The sequence below is a fragment of the Solanum verrucosum genome, unplaced genomic scaffold, assembly GCF_900185275.1.
Source record: "Solanum verrucosum unplaced genomic scaffold, falcon-dt-bn FXZP01000050.1, whole genome shotgun sequence".
Classification (NCBI taxonomy): Eukaryota; Viridiplantae; Streptophyta; class Magnoliopsida; order Solanales; family Solanaceae; genus Solanum; species Solanum verrucosum.
The window spans coordinates 1638749-1662448 of NW_026020020.1; the positions used below are offsets into that span (position 1 = coordinate 1638749).

General features: G+C 32.4%; 2 protein-coding genes across 3 annotated transcripts in view; one reads left to right on the forward strand and one right to left on the reverse strand.

The window, feature by feature from the left end:
* LOC125821071 (tetraspanin-6) overlaps positions 1-23163 on the reverse strand; it is a 1176838-nt gene extending 1153675 nt beyond the window's left edge. Inside the window, exons 1-3 of one of the 2 annotated variants that reach the window (XM_049500490.1) lie at positions 22626-23163; positions 21063-21376; positions 20353-20415 (exon numbers count right to left, since the gene is read on the reverse strand). In XM_049500490.1, the coding sequence (XP_049356447.1) occupies positions 20376-20415; positions 21063-21376; positions 22626-23117 (846 nt within the window). In that variant the 5' untranslated portion in view covers positions 23118-23163 and the 3' untranslated portion in view covers positions 20353-20375. Of the gene's footprint in view, positions 1-20178; positions 20416-21062; positions 21377-22625 lie in introns of those variants that run through there. The other variant, XM_049500489.1, reaches the window with a different exon arrangement.
* LOC125821074 (MLO-like protein 12) lies at positions 4111-9568 on the forward strand. Its single transcript, XM_049500493.1, has 15 exons — positions 4111-4277; positions 4357-4414; positions 4507-4664; positions 4765-4881; positions 4983-5043; positions 6154-6242; positions 6834-6908; positions 7013-7107; positions 7196-7245; positions 7549-7589; positions 7730-7903; positions 8448-8483; positions 8574-8641; positions 9018-9078; positions 9153-9568. Exons 1-15 carry the CDS (start codon positions 4164-4166, stop codon positions 9510-9512), a joined length of 1557 nt encoding a protein of 518 aa, XP_049356450.1. The 5' UTR covers positions 4111-4163; the 3' UTR covers positions 9513-9568.
* Positions 23164-23700: the final 537 nt, after the last annotated feature.

Consider the following 23700-nt stretch of genomic DNA (forward strand, 5'->3'; position numbering starts at 1 on the left):
CGGGAGAAATGGGATGAGGTGAAGGGTTAAATTGTCCACTTAATACATCTAAATGAATAAAAAGGGGTTGAAATGAAAAAGGCTATATGTTGAACATGATGATGTGAATTGTTTTATTGTGACACTTGTTGATTGATTGATGAAATGCTTGAAGCATGAATATGGACTTGAATTGTGTGAATTGTTGTCTCTTCTGTGTGGTGTGATATTGCTTATATGCTTTGACTTTGAACACTGTTATGAGACATGTGATGAATTATGAAGCCGAGGTCTTTGTCGGCGAGTGTTATGTTGTCAAGGTCTTTGCCGGCAAGTGTTGTGATGCGGTCTTTACCGGCGAGTGCTATGAAGTCAAGGTCTTTACCGGTGAGTGTTGTGATGTCGAGGTCATTTTCGGCAAGTGGTATAAAGCCGATGAGAAATGGTTCCAGCTGATGAATTGATATAAAGCCGATGGGACATGGTTCAGGCTGGTGATATTGTGCCGATGAGAAATGGTTCCGACAAGAGATTGATTAGTGTGACTTGATGCATTTTATGTTTATGCGTGACTTGATTGCTATTTGTGATTTATATACTTGTTCCAAGTGACTGAGCTACTTGACTTTGAGATTGACTTACTTAATCCGCTTGATCATTGATCGTGACTATTGAGTTGTGAATATTGTGCCTTGTAAGTCGTGTATTGTAGAATTGCTAGGTTGAGCTGATTTATGTGCATGTTGTAGTTTGAGGAGGTTCGATGGGAGTGTAAAGGGTATTCGATTTCTAGCTAGATACCTTGTTTATTAGGTTTCTTGTTGGGTACCTTGTTGTTGGTACTCACCCCTTGCTTCTACACTTGTGTAGGTTTCGAGTCCGGACCCGCGTGACCTATTTTTCCTTATTCTTACTTCAAGGCTTGTCGAGGAATTGAAGAGGTAGTTGTTTGTCACTCTTGGCAGGCCCTCTTTTACCTTTTCTTTATACTTTGTTCTTGACAAATAAAGATTGTGACTTGTACTTATTTCTAAATTCCGCACTTTATGTATCTAATAACTTGTACAAGTGACAATCAGGTTTAGAATGAATAAGTTTTCCGCCTTTGTCTTGTTCTTGCTTTATTTCTTTCATTTTCGTTGGGTTGAGACTGATTAGTCTTTCTTTTTTAAACTGCGTGTCAATTAAGGTGGTGCTTGAAACTCCATTGATTTGGATTGATGTGTTAAAATTAGAAGGCACATTAGGTGGAGAAAAGTTGTTGGATTTTTGTCTTTCGAATTTGTGGCCGATGAACTTTTAAAGTTTGTGATTGAAAGTTGTTGTAAGTCAATCGAGTATTGAAAATTATTGTTATTGAAGTGATCAAAACTGATTTGAAGAAAAAACTTTTACATTACTCCATTGTTGAGATTTGAAGTTGGGGTTGGGCTATGGTTAATTTTTGTTGTTGGCAGGGACAAAAATTATTTGGGTCCTTCTAATTAATCTCAATCCTTCACATAATTACATATTTTGGGTATTAACCAGATAAAAAAGATTTGGATTTTTAAAATTAATCCCAACCTTTCACATGTTTCTTCTAAGGTTGGGACCCACATATTTAATGGATTAAGGGTATATTTGGCCCAAAGTATAACGGGAGGGATATATTTGGTCCAAAAGTATAACAAAGGGTATATATAAACTATTTCTTATAGGAAAGGGATATATTTGACCATTTTCCGTTGATTTTTACACACAGCATTTAGACCTTTGCCATTACAATTTTTTTCCAAACAAACATTTATTCTCTTACTATTTTTCTTCTTGCGAACGATTCCGCCCACAATTTAGTGCAGTCTTCTTCAAAAAGTTGAGGAAAAAAAAGAAGAGAAAGACCGCTTTTAAAAGAATATGAAAACGTCAGATCAAGGGAATTGTGTATAAACTTGAGGCGTGTATAGTTGTATATTCAAAAATATACATCCAATCATGGGTGCTATCACTGCTATGCATACTCTTTCTCTTTGTTCATCTGTATCCATATCAAACCAAAATAATTTTTGCTACATACTGTGACCAATTGATTTATTCCAAACTTATTAAATAACCCAAAAATTTGATTGATTCCAATCTTAACCTAGTCTACAATAATAAAAAAATGGAAAAGGGTCAAAACTATCCTTAAACTATCCGAAATAACTTAAATATACCCTTAAACTATATTTCGGCTCAAAAATACTTTTTTCGTCAAACTATTGGGTCACACTTACCCTTCTAGTTAACGGAAGTATCCATGTGTGTGTTAAATGCCACATGGATGCCACATATGCACGTCAAACAGACCCCACCTCCACATAGACGACTACGAAAAAGGATCAAAACTATCCTTAAACTATTCGAAATAGCTTAAATATACCCTTAAACTATATTTCGGCTCAAAAATGCCCTTCCCGTCTAACTATTAGACCACACTTGCCCTTCTGTTTAACGGAAGCATCCACGTGTGTGCTAAAATGCCACATGGGCTCCACATGTGCACGCCAAACACACCCCGACCACCTCCACATAGATGACTTAAAGCCTTAATTTCACTCTTTTTTTTCCCTCATTTCATCCTAAAAAGTATATATTGAACCAAAAAAAAGAAAAAAAGATTTGCGGAAACTTGTATACGTAACCGAATGAAGTAGAAAAATTGCAATTTGATGACCATTTCAAACACAATAAAAGAAACGATCTAATGTATAATATAAACACACTCATTTTAATTAATCAATTAACACTAAATTATTATTTTAATTTCTCTTAATAAATTAATTTTGTTTAAACAAATCTTAGCGAAGCTTTCTTGTTGATTCAACTCACGGCCATGGCGCAAAATAGCAGTTGTCGTAAGAGACATAATAAACTTATCAACAGAACTCCAGGCAGAAGGAAGACGCCTACAATGGCTTCCCTGGCGGTGGTGACCGAGTTCTACCACATCAACGTCTGCGATTTTGCTAATGAGGAAAACTTGACGAATGGCTGGGATGACACCTTCGATTGCTACTACATCAACGAAGACCAAGTAAGTCTTTATAGATTTCATAATTTAATTTTTTTTTGTACAAATTACCCTATTTTTGTTCAAGTTTTGAGCTTTTCTGGTCCCTAATCTAGAAGATACTCTAAATGATTGTTAAGGAAGTTTTAAATTTTGTGGAAAGTTAAAGAAACATTCAATATATAGATGATTTAAGGATTAGATAGCAGAATTAATTTAAATTTTGTTTAAGTTGTGATCTTCAAAGTACAACATATTAGTATCGGGATAAAATGGAACTGAATTGAGTCAATGTATATTGTATATTCATATAGATATACCCAAATAAGGAAATGATGAATGAGGGGAAAAAGAGTGAAATTAGGGCTTTAAATCGTCTATGTGGAGGTGGGGTGTGTTTGGCGTGCACATGTGGAGTCCATGTGATATTTTAGCACACACATGGATGTTTTTTGTTAAACAGAAGGGCAAGTGTGGTCTAATAGTTAGACGGGGAGGGTATTTTTGAGCCAAAATATAATTTAAGGGTATATTTAAGCTATTTTGAATTGTTTAAGGGTAGTCTTGACCCTTTTCAATGGAGAAATTGTTATGTGAATAAGGAGCAGACCCCTCCTATGCAATAGGTCATAAATCATACAAAACAAGTAATGCGTACTAGGTAAGTTCGATGGGATGAATTCCACCCAGAAGACAAATTCTTTACTTTTGCTTGGTAATAAATTTCAAACTTGAGATCTCCATTATGAAAGTCTCAAGCAGGTCACAATATTTTTTCCCCTCTATAATCTCAAAAAATGGGATGCAAAGAATTATATTGGAGGTGGACGTATAGGAAAAATGGTTGAATTGTCAAACGAGATACCCTACAAATATTTAATGCAAATACTTTACTACTTAACCTTTTTATATACGACTCTTTCTGCATTATTATTGCGACTAGACTATGCAGCAAATATTACGCTGTCCTTGAATTAATGTTTGAAACTTTGGACAAGTCTTCATTTGACATTTCCCCTTCTTCTTCTTACTCCTATTATATATATATATATATATATATATATATATATATATATGCTCCAATTTCTTTAAAAGGAAGAAAATATATCCTTTTAACAGTACTATAGACTTAATTGATTTGTGTATCGAATTGATGGCTAAAGAACGGTCGATGGAGGCAACCCCTACTTGGGCGATTGCTGTGGTTTGCTTCATCTTGCTCGCTATTTCCATTTTTATTGAACAAATTATTCATCACATTGGAGAGGTACGCACGTAAGTTCTTATTACTATATAACTTGTTTGTCTTCTTTTACTAGATCGATATGAATGATTTTCATTTGCAGTGGTTACTGGAAAAGCGGAAAAAGCCTCTATATGAAGCACTTGAAAAGATCAAAGCTGGTAAATTCAAAATACATATATATATTATATATATGCATCAAATAATTAATTAATATATATAGTGACATATTTGGTGTGTGTGTGTGTAACAGAACTTATGCTGTTGGGATTCTTATCACTGTTGCTGACAGTGTTGCAAGAACCAGTTTCTAACTTATGCGTCCCCAAGAGTATTGGTTATTCATGGCATCCTTGTAAGCCAAAGGGAGACGCCCAGTCTGAATATGAGGTTACTTCATGTGACAAAAAGGTACCTAAGTAGGAAGTCAAACGGTTTCGATGAACCGCTTTTCTCTACATTATATTATTCATTTTAATTTATGGGGTTACGTTGTTAAAAATTAATGCAGGGAAAAGTCCAATTTGCATCTTCATATGCAATACACCAGCTCCATATCTTCATCTTTGTGTTGGCAGTTGCTCATGTATTGTACTGTATAGCAACTTTTGCTTTGGGCAGACTAAAGGTATGTATATTATATTACCTTTCGTCATTCATATCATTTCTTTTTCTTTTTCTCTTCTTTGCTTAATAATTTTCTATCTTAATTAATTATTTAATTTGTAGATGAGAAAATGGAGGGCATGGGAGGATGAAACAAAAACAATTGAGTACCAATTCTACAACGGTTAGTATACAACAATTTCAATAATATTTGTCATTACATCATTCATTAAAGTATAAAAGTATACATCATCATAATATTCCTTCCCTCCATTTAAAAAATCATAAATAAATAAAAAAATAAAAAAGACTTTGCAATAAAGTTATGTCAAATGTACCAAAATATTTTTTTATCTTTTAATTTTAAATATATCACGTGAAAAGCTGAAATTAGAATATTATAAAAAATGAAAAAAGACTATTTTTTTCTAAAGAGACTAAAAATAAAATCAAGTCATTATTTTTTAAACTATAGAAGTAGGAAAAGACAACTCTAGCCCTTAATCATTAGATATTTAGAACCTTAGACCTAAGCTTCGTATACTTGATCCATAACATGTGAAATTCCATTGATGGTGAGAATTCATTTATGTATATTTGAGTGGAAATATATTAAATACTATACTCAAAAATAGGTCCACAAACATTTCAATTTAGCTACAAATTGATGTGACATATATCTAAAAAGTTTGGACACGTCTGTTGTTATTTATTTGTTTATACCCCAAGTGGAGCTATTGGATAAGTAATGTGAATAAGGGAATCATTTGCAAGTTGCACCTTCGCCGCCTTTTAATACTACTAAATTAATTGACCGACACTTCATTTATACTCCCTCAGTTTATTTTTAATTATTATAATTTCTACTTTTAGAATAAAACTATAAGTATTTTAACAAATATTTTACGATATATTTTTTTATCATATTAATAAACAAAAAGTTGTAATATAGTACTTTTCTTATAATATGTAATTTAATTTAAATTTGAAAATTAATCAAATTAACTTTCAAAAAACATAATATGACAATTAAAAATGAACTAATGGAGTACTTATTATTGCTCTCATTCGTCCCCTTTGTGGTTGACTTACTTATTTTCAATTACTTTAAAAGAATGTTTGGTTTTTTTTGACAATTTTTTATTCTAACTTCTCACTTTACACGTTAAGATTATAAAGTAAAATATATTTTGAAATTTAAAAATATATAAAGAAATTCATTATCAGAAGTCAAAATGAGAGAAAATTAAAATTATTATTGTTGACTTTAATTATTGGTATTTGATGGTTGCAGACCCTGAGAGATTCAGATTTGCAAGGGAGACCTCGTTTGGACGTAGGCATATGCATTTCTGGAGCAAGTCGCCCGTCTTGCTCTGGATAGTGAGTCAATCATTTCCATCCATTTAATTCATTATATATATATTATTTATATTGTGTAAATAATCAAATTCATTTTATTAGGTTATAATTATTAGGACCTTAATAATTAGGTGTTATGTGACAATTAGTAAAGCAAATCTCGAAAAATTATGAGTAAGAAGACAAACGAAAAAGACACAAATATTTAATGTGATTTAGTCAACCGATCACAAAAGAAATGAGCAATAAACTATATAAGTATGAGAATATAGAATATCGAGAGAAATAACCTCATACAATTTACTCGGAATAATAAAAGGTTTACACTTGTGTCTAACCGTTTCTCTCCCTACAAAAAAACTCTCAAAGAATGAACTTCTATAATTTTATTTGTAGAGTCATAATCTTTTTCCTAAAAAAAGGACTATCCAAATATGAAACTTTATAATTTCCTTTAAAGAAAGAAAAAAGAAAAGGAAAACCCATAAGAAACTAGGACAAACAATATATAATATTAACCAATACATATCTATCATAAAAATTATTTAGTAGTAGCATAAATAATTATGTAAGGATTCATTAAACTGATATCTTTTGTGATTATATTTACAGGTTTGTTTCTTCAGGCAATTCTTCTCATCAGTAGCAAAAGTTGACTATTTAACCCTTAGACATGGGTTCATGATGGCAAGTCAATCTCCAATATAACATTAATTATACCATATCCAAAATATTATTGAAAATTAACCGCAGTCTAACCTCTCTTTTTTTATTCATGTAATTAACTGCAGGCACATTTAACTCCACAAAATCAAAATAATTTTGATTTTCAAATATACATTAACAGAGCAGTTGACAAAGACTTCAAAGTTGTTGTTGGAATAAGGTTTACATCTTTTTTTTCCCTTCCTGTCACACAATTCCTCTTTTACTAATTCTATATGATAATAATAATAACATTATTTATGTTGCAGTCCTGCATTATGGCTCTTCACGGTGCTATATTTTCTGACTACTACCGATGGTACGTATTAAATTGGCCTCATTTCACATTTATATATTCTAATTTTGAGTGTGCACAAGTAGATATACGTGTCATAATATATGTAGGGTGCAAATTGTCACGTATTGATATGTGTGTCTATTTGTTCAATTTTATACAAATTTGAGTGTCTACTTGTTTACACTCAAAGTTGAAGGACATAAATGTGAGTTAAGACCAAGTTAAAACGCATATTTATGTATTATGCCAGTGAAAGGATTATTAATTAGTACTTGACTAAACCATATCTAATATTAATTGAAACTTGTTCCTTTTATTGGACAGGATTGTACTCGTATCTTTGGGTGCCATTTGTCCCACTTGTAGTAAGTTCATTCATTAATAAGAGTAATAAATATATATATATATATATATATATATATATATATATATATATATATATATATATTCATTCATGATTGAATAAAGTATAAAATTAATTATGAAAAAATTAATTAAAATGCAGATTATATTGCTGGTTGGCACAAAACTTCAAATGATCATAACAGAAATGGGAGTAAGGATTTCAGAAAGGGGAGACATAGTAAAAGGTGTACCAGTGGTGGAGACTGGAGACCATCTTTTCTGGTTTAATCGCCCTGGCCTTGTGTTATTCTTGATTAACTTTGTGCTCTTTCAGGTACCTTTTAAAAACTCACTAATTTTCATATACTCCCTCCGTCCCATTTTATGTGGCAACATTTGACCGGGCACGGAGTTTAAGAAATAAATGAAGACTTTGAAATGTTTACCAAATTGCCCTTTTAAAAAGTAGACTCAATTTCTCTCTCCTCATAAATGTATTGGAGTATTATTTTAAGATTAAGTGGGACCAACAAGGATAAAAAAGGAATTGTACCTTTAAATACTTTCCAAATAAGGAAATGTGACATTCTTTTTGGGACTGACCAAAAAGGAAATGTTGCCACATAAAATGGGACGGAGGGAGTATAATATTCTCTCACTTACTTTTGTTTTTAGTCTGTTTAAAAAAAGAATCATTTATTTTCTTTTTTGGTAATACAAGATTAAAGTACGTTTTGACATAACTTTAATTTATGATGATCACAAAATTGAAAAGACAAACTCTATATCAAATCAAACTATGCCATTCTTTTTTAAAAATATAACATTGGTACAAACTCCTAGCTTGGAATTTCATAATGATTTTTTGTTTCTTGCAGAATGCGTTTCAAGTTGCTTTCTTTGTTTGGAGTTGGGTAAGGAGTTGGATTTCCATTTTCTTTTTTCTTTTGGAATGAAATTTGAATATTGTCCTGAATATTATTTTTTTTCCTTTAAATTTTCAGTGGAAATTTGGATTTCCATCTTGCTTTCATCGGAATGCTGCAGACCTAGCCATAAGGCTAACCATGGGGTGAGTTTCACTTGCAAAAACTTACTTTAGATTGCCAGAATTATGCTCAAAAACTCTGATATACATTCTTCCTTCCTAGAGGGTTCAGGAAGGGTAATCAATGAATGACCATTTTCCCTACATAATAACATGATTTTTTTCGAGAAATATGTTACTTCTTCTGTCTTAGTTTATATGATTTACTTTCCTATTTAGTCAATTTCAAATAAAATGACATATTTTTATATTAAGTAACAATTTAACTTTAAACTATCACTTATTTTAGATCACAAGTTTCAAAAGTTAGTCTTTCTTTCTTTTTTTCTTAAACTATGTGTCAAAATGATCAATCAAATACGACAAACATCATGGAAGTTGAAGCATATTATATTTTCAGGGTGATCATACAGGTCCATTGCAGCTATGTGACTCTCCCTCTTTATGCCTTAGTTACCCAGGTAGGTACTCTGATCTACATTATAAAATCTTAGACATTAAGCATGAATATATACTGATATATAGAACTTTGTAGATGGGTTCATCAATGAAGCCTATCATCTTTGGTGATAATGTGGCAACAGCTCTTAGAAGCTGGCACCATACAGCGAAAAAGCGGGTGAAACATGGGCTATCAGGACACACCACCCCTGCCAACAGCAGACCAACCACACCATTGCATGGTACCTCCCCTGTTCACTTATTACGCGGTTATCCACAATATAATGAGGATAGTGTTCAAGCATCTCCACGGACATCCAACGTCGAAAATGAAGGGTGGGCTAATGAAATATCCAATGACAATCAGGAGGGAGAGATCCTGCAGCATGCCTCCACTGATCATAACAAGCAAATTGAGATTACAATGTCAGATTTCACTTTTGGAAACAAATAAATGATCAATGTATATGTAAAAACTAATCTCCTCTTCATTGTTTAAGTTCATTACTGTAGATGGATCCTAGATAGTTCAAGTGCCTGCTTGCAAATACACAAAGATTTTCATTCCATAATTCTGTTATACTTATATGTACAGAATATATAGCTACCCAATCACATAGGATTAGCCTATAATAATGTGACATAAGAATGATATATAGTATGTAAGATAGTACATGATTGTAACACCCCGCACTTTCAGAATGTTTAAATTGACTCGTACCTTCGGAGCAAGACTAAGGGTGATTAATAAGTTAAGCAGTATGTTTTTTGAATTGTTCAATGGTTGTATTTTAGTTTTGAGGTCAATCAAGTTGTAAAATGAAAATTGGCAAAAGTTATCGCAAGTTACTTTCATAAGCATTCAGAAATTTGGGTCAAATATCTTAGAGCTTTTCTCCCAATATATTATGAGTAATTAGATGTTCCGGTATTTATCAAATCGAAGGTCTATGAGTCTACTTTCTAACGCATCAAATCATTCCTCCATACAATTTTTGAATAGAGAGATATTCACGTTTTCATAAGACTATGCTTTGAATAGAGTAATTAGTTGCATAGAATTTCATGTTGATATTGGCAGCATAGCAATTAGTTTGGCGTAGAAATAATGTGATTGCGACGCCTATAAACTATATAGCTCACCTACGGGCCTTGGGCGTATCTTGATGCCTATAGAGCTAAAGAATTAGAGTTGTAGTTTTACCTTCGGGTAATAGCGTCATATATGTCTATTGAGTTATGGTGGTGAGATGCTAGGTGTTTCACCTATTTGTTAGCGACCTTATACTTTGGCATGACATACAAGTTGTTGTGCAGATCACTTAGAAAGCCACCTTACTTGATGATAAAATTAGAAGATTGTTTGATGCCTATAGTGGCTATCTCATCAGCTCTTAGTATTAGGGATTGACACTTTAGAGCCATGTATATATAGATATCCCTGTATTTGTTGCCTTTGGCAAGTGTACCTTGCCTATGGGGCTATACTTGGCTTATATATAAGAGCTATAGAATGTCTAGAAAGACCATATTGATGCTTGTAGAACTATATTAAAGTCTACTCCCTTATGGACTTCCTTCATGCCTAAGTTGAAATTAATGACCCTCTTCTATATAGAGTTGTGTGTGCTCGAGATACAGTTATAAGAGCCTAGAAGGCTTGGATACAACTATAGGAGCCCAAAAGGCTCAATATACAGATGCAAGAGCCAAATATGCTCAAGATACTGTATAACTTAGGAAAGATATGGCTAGTTGTCGTAGCAAAGTTAATCGTCATAGCCTTATTCAATTATGTAATCAGCTGTTGTGGTTGATATAGACATTTCTCATTTGGATCTATATTCCATTATTAGGGACCCCATATTTAGTTAAGGCGTAATAATTGTTCATATACTTGTTTGTTTTCTTGATTTCATGATTTTTATTATGCTAGTAGCATAGTTGTCCAGCAAGAGTGAGTGTGGCATCAGGTGCCAGTTGCATCCTAAGTTAGGGTGTGAAAAACTTGGTATCAGAGCAACACCGTATCCTAGGAAGTCTGCAAGCCATGTCTAGTAGTCTTGTTTATAAATATGTTTTGCACCACATTATATAAACAAGGAGCTACAGGGCATGTTGGAATGGTTACCCCTCTTTTGCTCAGTTCATGCTATAGAGATGGATCGTAAGTGCTGAGTTTTCGAGCCAATAGTTGCTATTTGTATATATAGAGAGATGCCTAGTACTAGATAGACCGCAGCTAACTAGAGGCTACATATTGTTACAGGTGAGGGTACTAGCAGGGTACCATCGACAAAGATGGCCTAGCCTGATGTCGATAGTGAGACAACTACAGAGAGGGTACTAGCAAGGTACCATCCTATTTCTGAAGACTCATCTACCGTCTGTAGTTTCATTTACTGTCCATAGATGGTGTCTGTAAATCCTAGAAATCTGTAAAATTAAAAAATTTCCAAGCTTCTCCTGATCTAAGTTGAGCTAGGTTTTTCTGAGGTGTTACCACAAATTACACATAAGACGTAATTTTTAATTTTTTAAACATGTCTTGTTGTTGATTCTGTTGTCTCCATTGGTGATAAATACTGGAAAATTATTACTACTCATAAAAGATGTCCACATTTGGAGTTCTATTAGTATAAAATAGTACTCCATATGTTTTGTTATATCAGTGTTCTGATCAGTGCCAAGTTTTATTTTCTTAAAAAGTATCAAATCTTCAATGAATATGAAGTACATATGCTAATTGGTAAATTACTGGATTTTGTTCCATCAAATATTTGAATTACAAAAGAAATCGATATTTTTATTTATATAATTATGAGGAGAAATCAGATGTATATCTCCCATTCTTTTACTAGGCCACAAAAAAAAAAAAGATTTGAAACTTGAATTGGAATAAGTTTGAAAGAGATTTTCGGTTGATCCATTTTGATTACGTTAAATTTGTCTAGTTTTTTTTTGTTTGTTTGCTCTATGCTCCAAGCTGATTTTTATCTTCTATGTATGAGAGCTTAACATATCGTTCATGGTTGCTTTTATTGTACAAGATAAAATTGAATAAATACTAAGTCAGAGACCAGAAAGTCTTACAAAATTTAACCTAATAATGCACTTGGTCTAGTACTTGATTCTGAATACCTGATCGTGTCCAAATATTAGACATAGGTGCAATTTCAACTATCTAACTCAAGACATTTGGGAGATTTATGCCTCATTTGTTTACACTTAATAGAGGTTTGAATCTGAATGGTTCAAATATTAAACCATTAAGTGCATTTTGTTTTCATTAAAAGCTCAACCACTTAATGGTTCTGAATAGGTCTAAATCATTAAGATCTAGAACAATGTTGTAATATCATTAAGAGGTATTCTTCCACAATCACCAGTAACACCATCCCTATCCACTTCATCACCACCACCACCATCACTATCATCGTCTACCACATCTGTCATCACAACCACCACCGTTGCGAACTACTATTATCACATGCTACCACACTTACTTCCTCCATCATTATGATTATATCCATTGTCGCCACCATCACCGTCTATGTAGCCACTGCCACCGCCACCACCATTTCTATAGTCGTCACCATCTCCACCACCACTATCATCCACTATTACCACTATAGTCAATTCCTACTACTAATAAATTCCGTCATCACAACTTACACCACCACCACTATCACGTGCCGTTAAGAATTTATCCTGCCCCACCGCGCCTTGTCCTTTCCTCATTGTCATCCCTATGCCTTAGAAAAAAATCGATGGATGACCCGAGGCTCCTGAAATTGCCATAACTTCGATAAACTAGTCAAAATTCATTTTACCTTATCAAAGATAATACATATATTTTCTCTATCCTTTTTTTAATTAGATAATTAATATATTTTCTTTATCCTTATAACGTGAGAACTCGGTTTTTGAAAAGATCTTTTCCATGCCTCTTTCGACTCCTTGTCAGCAGTAGCAAATGCTAGAGGAAGAATGTAATTATTTTCATAAACTCCAACAATAATTAACAATTTTATCTCTTATCTATCATACATATGGGTTTCATCTACTAAAATAACAAACGACAAGTTCGGAATTCATCAATGCATGGAAAAGCCCAAAATATAAACTTGAAAGTTTTTACCTCTGGCAAACTCATTGACTCTTCGTGTTTCTATTCCACAACTGTTCCAAGATTAGAGTACTGAAAAGGTACAAAAAACTTAGGATGCTCATTGAATGATTTCTGAAAAGTACCATATACTAATGTAAATGCACATTGACATCTAAGCCTCACTTTTCTATATGTTACTTGATGACCAAAATTTTCATGAACCTTAGAAATGACATCTACTACAAATAATTTGGATTTTTTACGTATTTGATTTAGAAACAAAATGTAATTAAATTGGTATCCAATTTAGCGTGGCCTGTCGTAAGCCCTTTAGTCTCACATCTATAATTATCAAAATACTTTCGTATCATTCAAAGGCTACCTCCAACCTTCTGACCTCGAAGAAATCATAGACAACCCAATGAATCATAAAATCTGCATCTCACAGTCCATAAACTCTTGGTTGATATTACAACCTTGAATTTTTCATTTTGGCTTAAACTTCAAATAGTCCGTTTCAACTTATCTTTGTTACTAAACCACATATCTGTTTCTTAATCTTTTGTTGACATCCTTGTACCAAACAAAATAAGATTTCATCTCAGATTCACGTGTAGAGATAAAAATATCCTCCTCATTCTCCAATGTTGTAAAGTAGGATATATCATGATTTTGCATTTTAGATATATCCTAATCAAATTGATTTTGAAGATTTATCCTGTATCATTTTAAGTTAAATCTTCAGTATTTTCATCAAATTCACTTTCAATGGTTTTATTCTCTCCATCATCTTCTGAAGGTTCATATTCCCCTAAATTTTCATCGCTTCATCAAGCATGTGCATCATTACAAAAATCAAAGCTAGCTTCATCTACTCTAGAAAAAAATAAATTAATTTTATGAAATATATAAATGAAAATAATTAATTATTCGTGCTACTAAATAGACTAAGTTTATATATATATATATATATATATATATATATATATATATATATATATATATATAATTACTCTACGAGATTTCATATTGGTTGTGGCTACTTTCAATATGTCTTTGACTACTTGAGCTTTCATCAAATGATCGATATCTATGCTCGTTAGGATCTGCACCAAATGATTGATGGATACCATATGTTACACCATATGCAAAATGAGGTTGACTGATTGTGGAAAATTCATATTTTTGAGCCAATAAATTCATATGATAATCATGCTAACCATTAATTTGAAATAGATTATCTTAATTTATTGATCTACGTACGTCTCTAAAACATTTATCTTATTAAAAAATTTTGATAAAAAATTGTAGAAAAGACTGGGCATTCTCAATTTTGAATTCAATGAACCCTGTAATGTTACCTTGAAATGGGCATTGATATTTTTTAGAAATATTTACTTGAATATTTTCACCATCAGTCCCCATTTTCTCATGCAACATTTCAATTAATTCAACGTAGTTGGCCAGAATAGACATGCTAACAATCATTCTGACACATTTGTTATATCTAAATCTATTCATTTAAGTTATTATTTCATCATCCCAATACAAAGAAACCATTACATTGTCTTCAAAATTAGCCATCAAAAATCCTGCACACAAAACTAAGGTATTATTGCATTATAACTATTAGAATATTTTTTTAAAATACATTACAGTATATAGACAAGCTATACCTATTAAAACTTTGTAAATGTTGTAACAATGGAGCACATAAGAAGAATCTTTGTAGAAAATTATTGAAATGTGCCCGAGCAACACAAAGAAGGAAAGCAAATAAATTTAAGTACCCAAGTAATGCAAAGAAGGAAAGTCATCAATCAAGGAACACATATAATTCAGCAGAATCAAGTCAAGATAGCCACAATCCTAGTATCTGACTAGGACAATCAATCAAGCAAAATCTGGAGATAAATTAGGACGCAATCAAGAATGACACAAAGATCAACTTAACCAGCAAGAAGAAGATGTAATGACCCGATTGGTCATTTTTGGTAATTTCTGCAAATTTATCATTTTTTCCCGATATTGACCCGGAGTTTTTTGTGATTAAGTTTTGAAAGTTGATTTCAAACTTTGAGTAAAAAGTTGTGTATTTGATAAGTTTTGAGTTTGAATGGCTAAAGTTGTTAAAAAGTGATTTTTGGAGTTCTTTGGAGTTTCGAGTGTCAGAATGGAACTTTGTTGATTCCATCAGTCTCGGAATGAGATTATTGTTGTATGAGTGTTGTCAGTTTTAGATTCGGAGTCCTTTTGAGCATTTGAGGTCCTAAGTTGGAAATTTGTAGAAATTTTTGCCCCGAGGTTAACTTTGATCAACATTTAAAATTCAGATGCTCCAATCGGAATTCCAAGAGTTTCGTTGGATTTTGGGGAGTGATTTTAGGCCTAGGTGAGGTCTTGGTTGAATTTTAGAGGTCCCGAGCTTGTTTTGGTCTTTTTAGGTGTTATGTTCATTCCTTGTGGCTTTCATGACTTTCAAGTTAAATGGACCTTGAACTTGCATTTTGATGGTTCTATTGTGTTTGGAACATTGAGTATAATCAATTTGTATATTTGATCTATGTGTACGGGATTCTGAACAAATCTCGAGGGTCCTATCAATGTTATAAAGTTGATTGTGTTAGCTGGTGTCTGCAGGCCTTACTTTTGCAAAGTTCAGTCGCTTAAGCGACCTTCGCAGAAGCGAGGAGTTCTTCGCTTTAGCAAACTTCGCAAAAGCGAAGAGCGCTTTGCTTTTACGAGAGTCACCTTTTTCGCGGGGTTTGCTTTTGTGAACCTGAGTTGCTTTTGCGACATCAGAGAGGGGTTTTTGGTTCAAAATTTTGGGGGTTTAATCCCATTTTCCATTTTTGAGCTTAGCAAAACCGTTGGAGGCGATTTTGAAGAAATATTTTGTGCTAAATATTTTGGGTAAGCTTTTGTGACCTTAAAACTTCATTTCCTTTCGATTATTTATGGATTTTAACGTCAAAACTTGAGATTTTAATTGAAAAATGACAAGATTTTTCAAGAACTTGAGTTCTTAACTAAAATGGTGATTGTGAAGTAATTTTAAGTCTTTTTTCTAAATGGTTTTTACCAATGAGTTCCGAATGTCTTGGATGATGTTTTAAGCAAAGATTTTTGTATTCAAACTTCATTTTCGGAATTTGGTTTTTGAGTTGAATGACCTATTTTCAAAGAGTGTGAATTGGGTATTGTTATTTCCAAAATCTTATTGTGATTACTTGATTGAATTAGATTGTCTGGCTTTGGACATTGTTCGGAAAGGGAAGACTCAAGTCGTGGGTTGATTGTTTGATTGAATTAAGGCAAGTGATCTCTTAAACTTTGTAATATAGTAGAATCGTATATTTTCCTTCATTCTGTGTATTGGGAAGCATTGAGAATGAGGTGATGGAATTATTGTTCCACTTGACTAATCTTAATGAATAAAGAGGGGATTAAAGAAAAGGCTATGTGTTGATTATCATGCTTTGTGCATTGCCGATGAGAAATGGTTCTGGTTAGTGATATGATATAAAACCGATGGGAAATGGTTTTGACTAGTGATATAAAGCCGATGGGATATGGTTTCGACTAGTGATATAAAGCCAATAGAAAAAGGTTTCGGCTAGTGATGTGATATAGAGTCGATGGAAAATGGTTTTGACTAGTGATTGATATAAAGCTAATGGGAATTGGTTCCGGTAAGTGATGTGATGTAAAGCCGATGGAAAATGGTTCCAACCAGTGATGTGATATAAATTCGATGCAAAATGGTTCCGGCTAGTGATATAAAACTGATGGATAATGATTCTGGCTAGTGATATTGTGCCAAAGGGAAATGGTTCCGACAAGAGTTGACTGTTATGATTTGATATATTTGATATTTGTGGTTGACCTACTTGTTACTTGTGGTTGATCTACTTGTTACTTGCGATTGACATACTTGATACGTGTTGGTTGTTGAACTCTGACTATTGAACTGTAATTATTGAGCCTTGTGAACTGTGTATTGTAGAACTGTTATGTTGAGCTGACTTCTATGCAAGTTGTAGTTTGAGGAGGTTCAGTTGGGATAAAAGGAATACTCGTTTTCTAGCTAGTTTGTCTTGTTTATTAGGTTGCTCGTTGGGTACCGTGTTGTTTGGTACTCTCTCCTTTCTTCTACATTATATAGGATATGAGTCCCGTATCGTGTGACTTCTCTCCTCCTCCTATTTCCGAGGTCTATCAAAGGTTTGTTGAGAGGTAGTTACTTGTCATCCCAGCGGGCCCTGTAGTTCTTTATTTTATGCTTTGTTCTATATGAGAAACAAATACTTGAGACTTGCAATCATCTTTAAATTTTGCACTTTATGTATAAATGACTTGAACATGTGACAATCAGATTTTGGGGTTATAATAGAATGAATAAATTTTTCGCTTATATCTTGTTCTTGTTTCTTTTTTTATTTTTCTTTCATTTTATTGGGTTGAGGCGCACTTGTCTTGGTGGAAATAGACAAGTGCCATCACGTCTATTTTTGAATCGTGACAGAAGAATTCAATCAAAGTCGTGTGAAGATCATTAAGAGAAGCTATCACAAGGAAGAAAATCGATTTGCTCATGCACATATCTGATATGGACATAAATCATCAAATCAACCTCAATCAAGGAATCCGTCAAATTCCTTGATTGAAAGAAATACCCTTGGGTCTTCCTTACAAGATAAATCAATCGATCTATATAAACCTCCCTTAGCTTTAGTTGTGAGTACACACTTCACCTGAACGTGTATTGTTTTCTTCTTTTGTCTTTAATAAAGTTTTGTATTCTCTTGAGTGTACAGTTGAAAACAAAAGAAAAAGAAAGGTTTGAGTGTAGGTTATACACGTAGAGACTGTGTCAAAGTAGAAGATTTGATTTGCATATCTTTGTGTTATGAGTGATTTTGAAGAATTTACAAATACTTTGTGTTATGAGTGATTTTGAAGATTTTAAAGGTCAAATAATGTTGGGAGGATCCATAAGTTATCGATTGCAATAACAAAGCGACATCAAAATATTGGGATGAATCTTTTAAGAAGTTTTAAAGAATTTTATGTTTGTTTACTCTTCTTTTGTTGCTTCACATTTTTTTCTTGTTCTATTCTGTTAATTTTTTTAGTTTATTTTCTCCTTGAAGTTATATGAGTACATACGTTCATATATATAATCAGTTAGTCTTGATTTTGGTGCTAAAATACCTTATCATTATTGACAGGCATTTTAGTGTAATTAAAGCATATGAGTGACATTCTAATATGGAGATGTTGATCAAGTTAAGGTTGTTGAAGATCGTGGAAGAAGAGATAGGGGAAGACTATGTTGCTTTGGACTTGAACAAGATGGTGTCGTAAAAGAATTATACATTAAGATTATTTTTAGAATTGTAAAATGCAATTATATATAATTGGAGAAGTGTTTTGGAATCTCAAAAATGCATTTGTAGCTACATTATATAATTCTTGTAACTTATAAAGCTTGTGTAAATTCTTCAATAGAGATGAAATTATTGAATGCAGCCATATATACATGTATATAATTCTCATTTGTAATTTTCACCGAACAAGAACATGTATATAATTGTTTATTTTTCGTAGCAAATGAATATATTTAGCTATAATTCTATGTATTTCATGGCTAAAAGGTATTATTTTTAGCTACAATACAATAATTTCGTGGCAAATACTTTATGAATACTATAGCCACAAAATTAAGCTATAGAAATAGCTATAAAATCTAAATTTGCATGGCAAACAAATTAAACATTTTGCTACAATACAATACTTTTGTGTCTGATCTATGAAAATAGCTACAACTCTTTTTTTATTGTGGCAAAAGAATAAAATAACTTGCTATAAATATATTTTTTGTGGCAAGACTTTGGTATCAAAATAGCTACAACTCCAAAATTATGTAGCAATAGATATTAGTTCTTAGCCATCGGTCATGTAAAGTTTGTAGGTAACTTTTAGCCACGCTACATCTTGCTACGAATGCTACAGAAATAAATATTGTAGCTAAAGTGGTTAGCCACGAAAATTTTTATATTTAGCTACAATCGGTTTTGTGGCAATATGTCTTTTCTTGTAGTGATTTCAAACAGGAGTTTAGAATCTTTGTATCACATAAGTTCCTTTCAAGCTCTAAAGGAAACCTTGAAATCCAAGGGGACTGGACTAGGCAGCACTTTTTGTCTCAACTCTCTCTTTCACTATACTTACCTCACTATACACTGTAATATTTCACACTTCTCTCCTCTTTTTTTGACATACACTTCACAAAGGAAGAAACACCACTATTTATATGGGAGGAATTCTTCTTTGTATTGAATAAGAATAATGTGGATAATAATGTAGGTAAATAAGTGGTCTAAAGGTTACATAAGTTATAATGTATACTGAGGTAGAATAATGGGTGAATCATAGTGGTAGATCATAGCAATAGTGGCTACAAGAGTTATACCAAAATAATGACCACATTCTTGTCAACTTATACCACTAACATATGTACTTAGTATTTTAATTTTAATATTAAAATGCATAAACACCAACATTAACTCAATTCAATTTTAATCTGTCCAAATACAATTCATCCTTTGCCCATTTGCCATCATTAATTGTGACCATTGCATTAAACTCTACTACGATTCCAACCATGTGACCTTAGCGCTTGTTTGGTACGCGGATTAATTAAATTATCTTGAGATTATAGTATTAGATTATAATTCCTAAATTAATTTATCACACCTAGCTAGAAGATTGAGATAAAATATTCATAAGTTGAATGGGATAAGATGGAATATCCCATGATAAAATCTGAAATTATCCATCTTTATCTCACCTAGCAAACGATCCGTTAAAGAGATTTGAATTTGAAGATTGAGGCATACATTTCCCAAAACTATTTTAAATTTGCATGTATGTACCAGTATACTTTAATTTTTATTTGCAAAAATGAAAAAGCTGGAGTAAACATAAAAAGGTAGAAAAGGAAGGCGTAGAATGTGAAATAAAGTAGTAAAATCTTTTTCTTTGTACAAAAAAGGAGATCAAAGCAAGCTGTGGAAAAAAACCCTACTAGGAATATTTGTTGGGATTGAAGGAAAACAAAGAGAATACTAATTAGCATCACTTTTGATGATATGTTGCTTTTGGAAAACGATATGTGCACCAAACGAAGTGCCATATTTTGGTCTAATAAAGCTGATGTCTCCTGTCGTGCCACCATCTCCACCTATCAACCAAAAACAAAAATACCAATAAAGTTAAACCAATATAATGTCACCATTGAATATAAATATCCCCTTAGAGGGGTCTTCATATTGTTGTTATATTTAAAAACAGTTTTAGAAATTTTTATGTTTCTACAAGATCATCACAATTCCAGTGGTTTTACCAGAAATAGTATTTTTTAGAAAAGGGAAAAGACTCAAATACGTTATCAAACTTTGGAAAAAAGGCTTATTTATGTCATTCGTTAAAAGTTTGGCTTATTTATATCATTTCCGTTTGAGAAAAGGTTAATCCATGTCATTATTTGTTAACTGAAATGACATAAGATGAGCCAAATTTTTAATTGGATGACATAGATGAGCTTAGTCTCAAAGTTATATACTACATATTTGAGTCTTCTCCTTTTAAAAACTAATTTAATTAATGATGTGACCGAATCATAATTGACCACGTGTGAAAAATGATTTTGCAAAATCAATTTTTTTCAGTTAACAAATAATGACATGAATGAATATTTTCTCAAACAGAAATGACATTTTGCAAGTTCTTAAAAGATGACAGAGATGAGTATTTTGCAAGTTCGAAAACATATTACTATTTTGCAGTAAATTGCAATGTTGGTAAATGAAGGTAGGTGACAAGACATACCAGTAGAAATCCCATCTGGGTCGGACTTTATACATACGGTTTTCACCATGTGGGTAATCAGATACAGCCCTCTTGGTATTTTGAAAAGCACAACAACCAATGGAATAAATTCCAATGAGTAAGACAAGCATGACAATATTAAGAACTGATATCTTTTGCCAATCCCTTCTCACATCTTCAAGAACTCCAGCTTTGCATGAATCACACTCATAGCACAACAAATTTGGATCATTGTTCCATTGGTAACAATCTGCCTCTTGTGTCATTGTTGTCAATCCATAGTTGCATGCTGTTGGTGGTTTGCAACATCCTGACTGCCAATTCAGAAAGACTTTTGAAATATATGGTCTAAAATATGTCATACATATTTATGTAGTTAGAAATCATTTCATCAAGAGTAAATAAACATTTTGAAGATAAATTTTTACTTAAGTATCATTTTTTTGGACTAATAAAAAAAAGAAAATAAGTCCTATAAAGTGGGACAGCCGGACAGATGGAGTAAATATTATCAAATTCCAATTATGTCCACTGAACTTGTAAAATTGCAAATATATATAATTATTCTAATCAGATAATGCGCTTACACTTTATACATACCAGTTATTAGAGGCGGGTTTAAAGGGGGTCGAGGATGTTCACCAGAATTCTTTAGGTCAAAAATTATATTGTATATATAAGTTTTTTTTTAAAAAAAAATTTATGTGTAGATTTTGAATTTTCTAAACACAAATATATAGGTTGACTTAGTGATTTAATATTCTTGATCTATTTTTTAAATCCGTTAGTGAAAATTCTGGATTAGCTATGGCCTATGATGGATGATAATATTCTTGATCTACTTTAAATCATATAATATTGGAATATAATCGCCTCCGCCCCACCACCCAGTAGAGAATATTGAGAAAAGCATACTAGCAACGAGGAAAGAGGCAAAAGATTTTACTTCTCAAGTCTCGACAAATTAAAAGAGAAGACAACAACCAAAAAAATAAAAAATAAAAACAAAATATAGAAAAAATTTCATTTGTTTCTGGATGTATATCCTCTACTAGTTATTTTATATACTTCAGTCATTTTTTATATGGTAAAATAAACAAAACCACCCTATAATTTCCAAAAAATGGAGAAAAAAGAAAGAACACTTGTCCAAGTTCTTGGTAATAAAATTAGCTGGATTTAGCTAATATTCACCAATACTAGTGTAAATACTTATCATGTAATCATCAATATACATATACATAGTTCAAAGAAGGTATGAAATGGGAAACAAATAGCAACTAATAGGAAAACAGTAACAACAACAAAATAGTAAAATAATCGAAACACCATAAACAACAGATGACGATAAAAAGTAGAAGCAAGATAACTCTCTACTATCTACTAATTATCTACCCTTATCTACGACTCTCACACCCTCCAATCTATGGTCATATATCCTCGGTAAGGTGAAACAATGTTTTATGACCAAAGACATAACAAAAAGTTTATTATCTTTAGATATGATGTTTATAATAGTCAGAGGTTAACATTCAAGGCACGTTCCTAGAGACTAGAACATACCTGGATAGGAGTCAAATCTTTGGTAAGATAATCATATGGACTCCAAGTAATAACATTGGCACAAGTCTTGGAACCCAAAATACAAGCTCTAATAGTGACCCAATATTGAGGATCCTTAATCCTTTTCCTTAGCCATGGTGAGTAATTTTGAAGATGATACTCTTTATATACTTTACCAGGCACATCCATTCCACCACCTTGGCTTGTTACCACAAAACCAAAAACAGTTAGCCCCATCAATGCCCCTATGAGGAACAACATGACAAATAAGTAAAGCCAAAGTGCCCATGCAACATGGAAACAAGCTCCAATGAAACCAGCCAATGAAACTATGAGGATTATGAAACCTATGAACAAGAGTGGTGTTTGGAGGAATTTCTCACATGTTGTACTACTCCTTGCCATCCATAATCCAGCACCTATGATTGGAATTGATGCTAATAGTGTGAATAAATTCAAGAAACCTATTACTGTGTTGCTAAATCTATACATTGTTTCTTCACTTAATTTTCTAGTTTACTAGGTGCTTGGGTTTGGAGGGTTTCTTTAGTATACATATTTTGCTTTTCTTCTTGATCACCTTTTTTTATAACTACTAGTACTAGCTTTTAAAAGGGTGGCAAATTATTTTAAATAAAAAGAACCTTAGAGTGGAGTATGGCCATTGGATTGATTACTTTATGGGTAATAAGGAATATTTTTATTTGGATAATAGTGAGTGACCAAAATTGAATTCTTAGCTATTAAGTAAATATATTTCTCACATAGAATATAGTCATTCAACTCGACTCGCTTGTTTGTCATGCCTATGGGTGAAGAATCTTATCCTCATAGGCTTGGACAAGGTCCAAACCATAGGAAAAAACTCAACGATAAAAAGTAGAATAAAACCAGCTTCTCTAAAACACCACAACCCCCTCCCCCAATCGAAAAAAAAAAAGAAGTAATGAGTATACGGTAAAGAAATTACCAAGTAAGCTTTGTACCTTTTAGACACTCGTAGTAGACTTTCACTGTCATTTCAGTATTTTGACATTCTTTTATAATCAGCAAAAATATAATGTAATATATATTA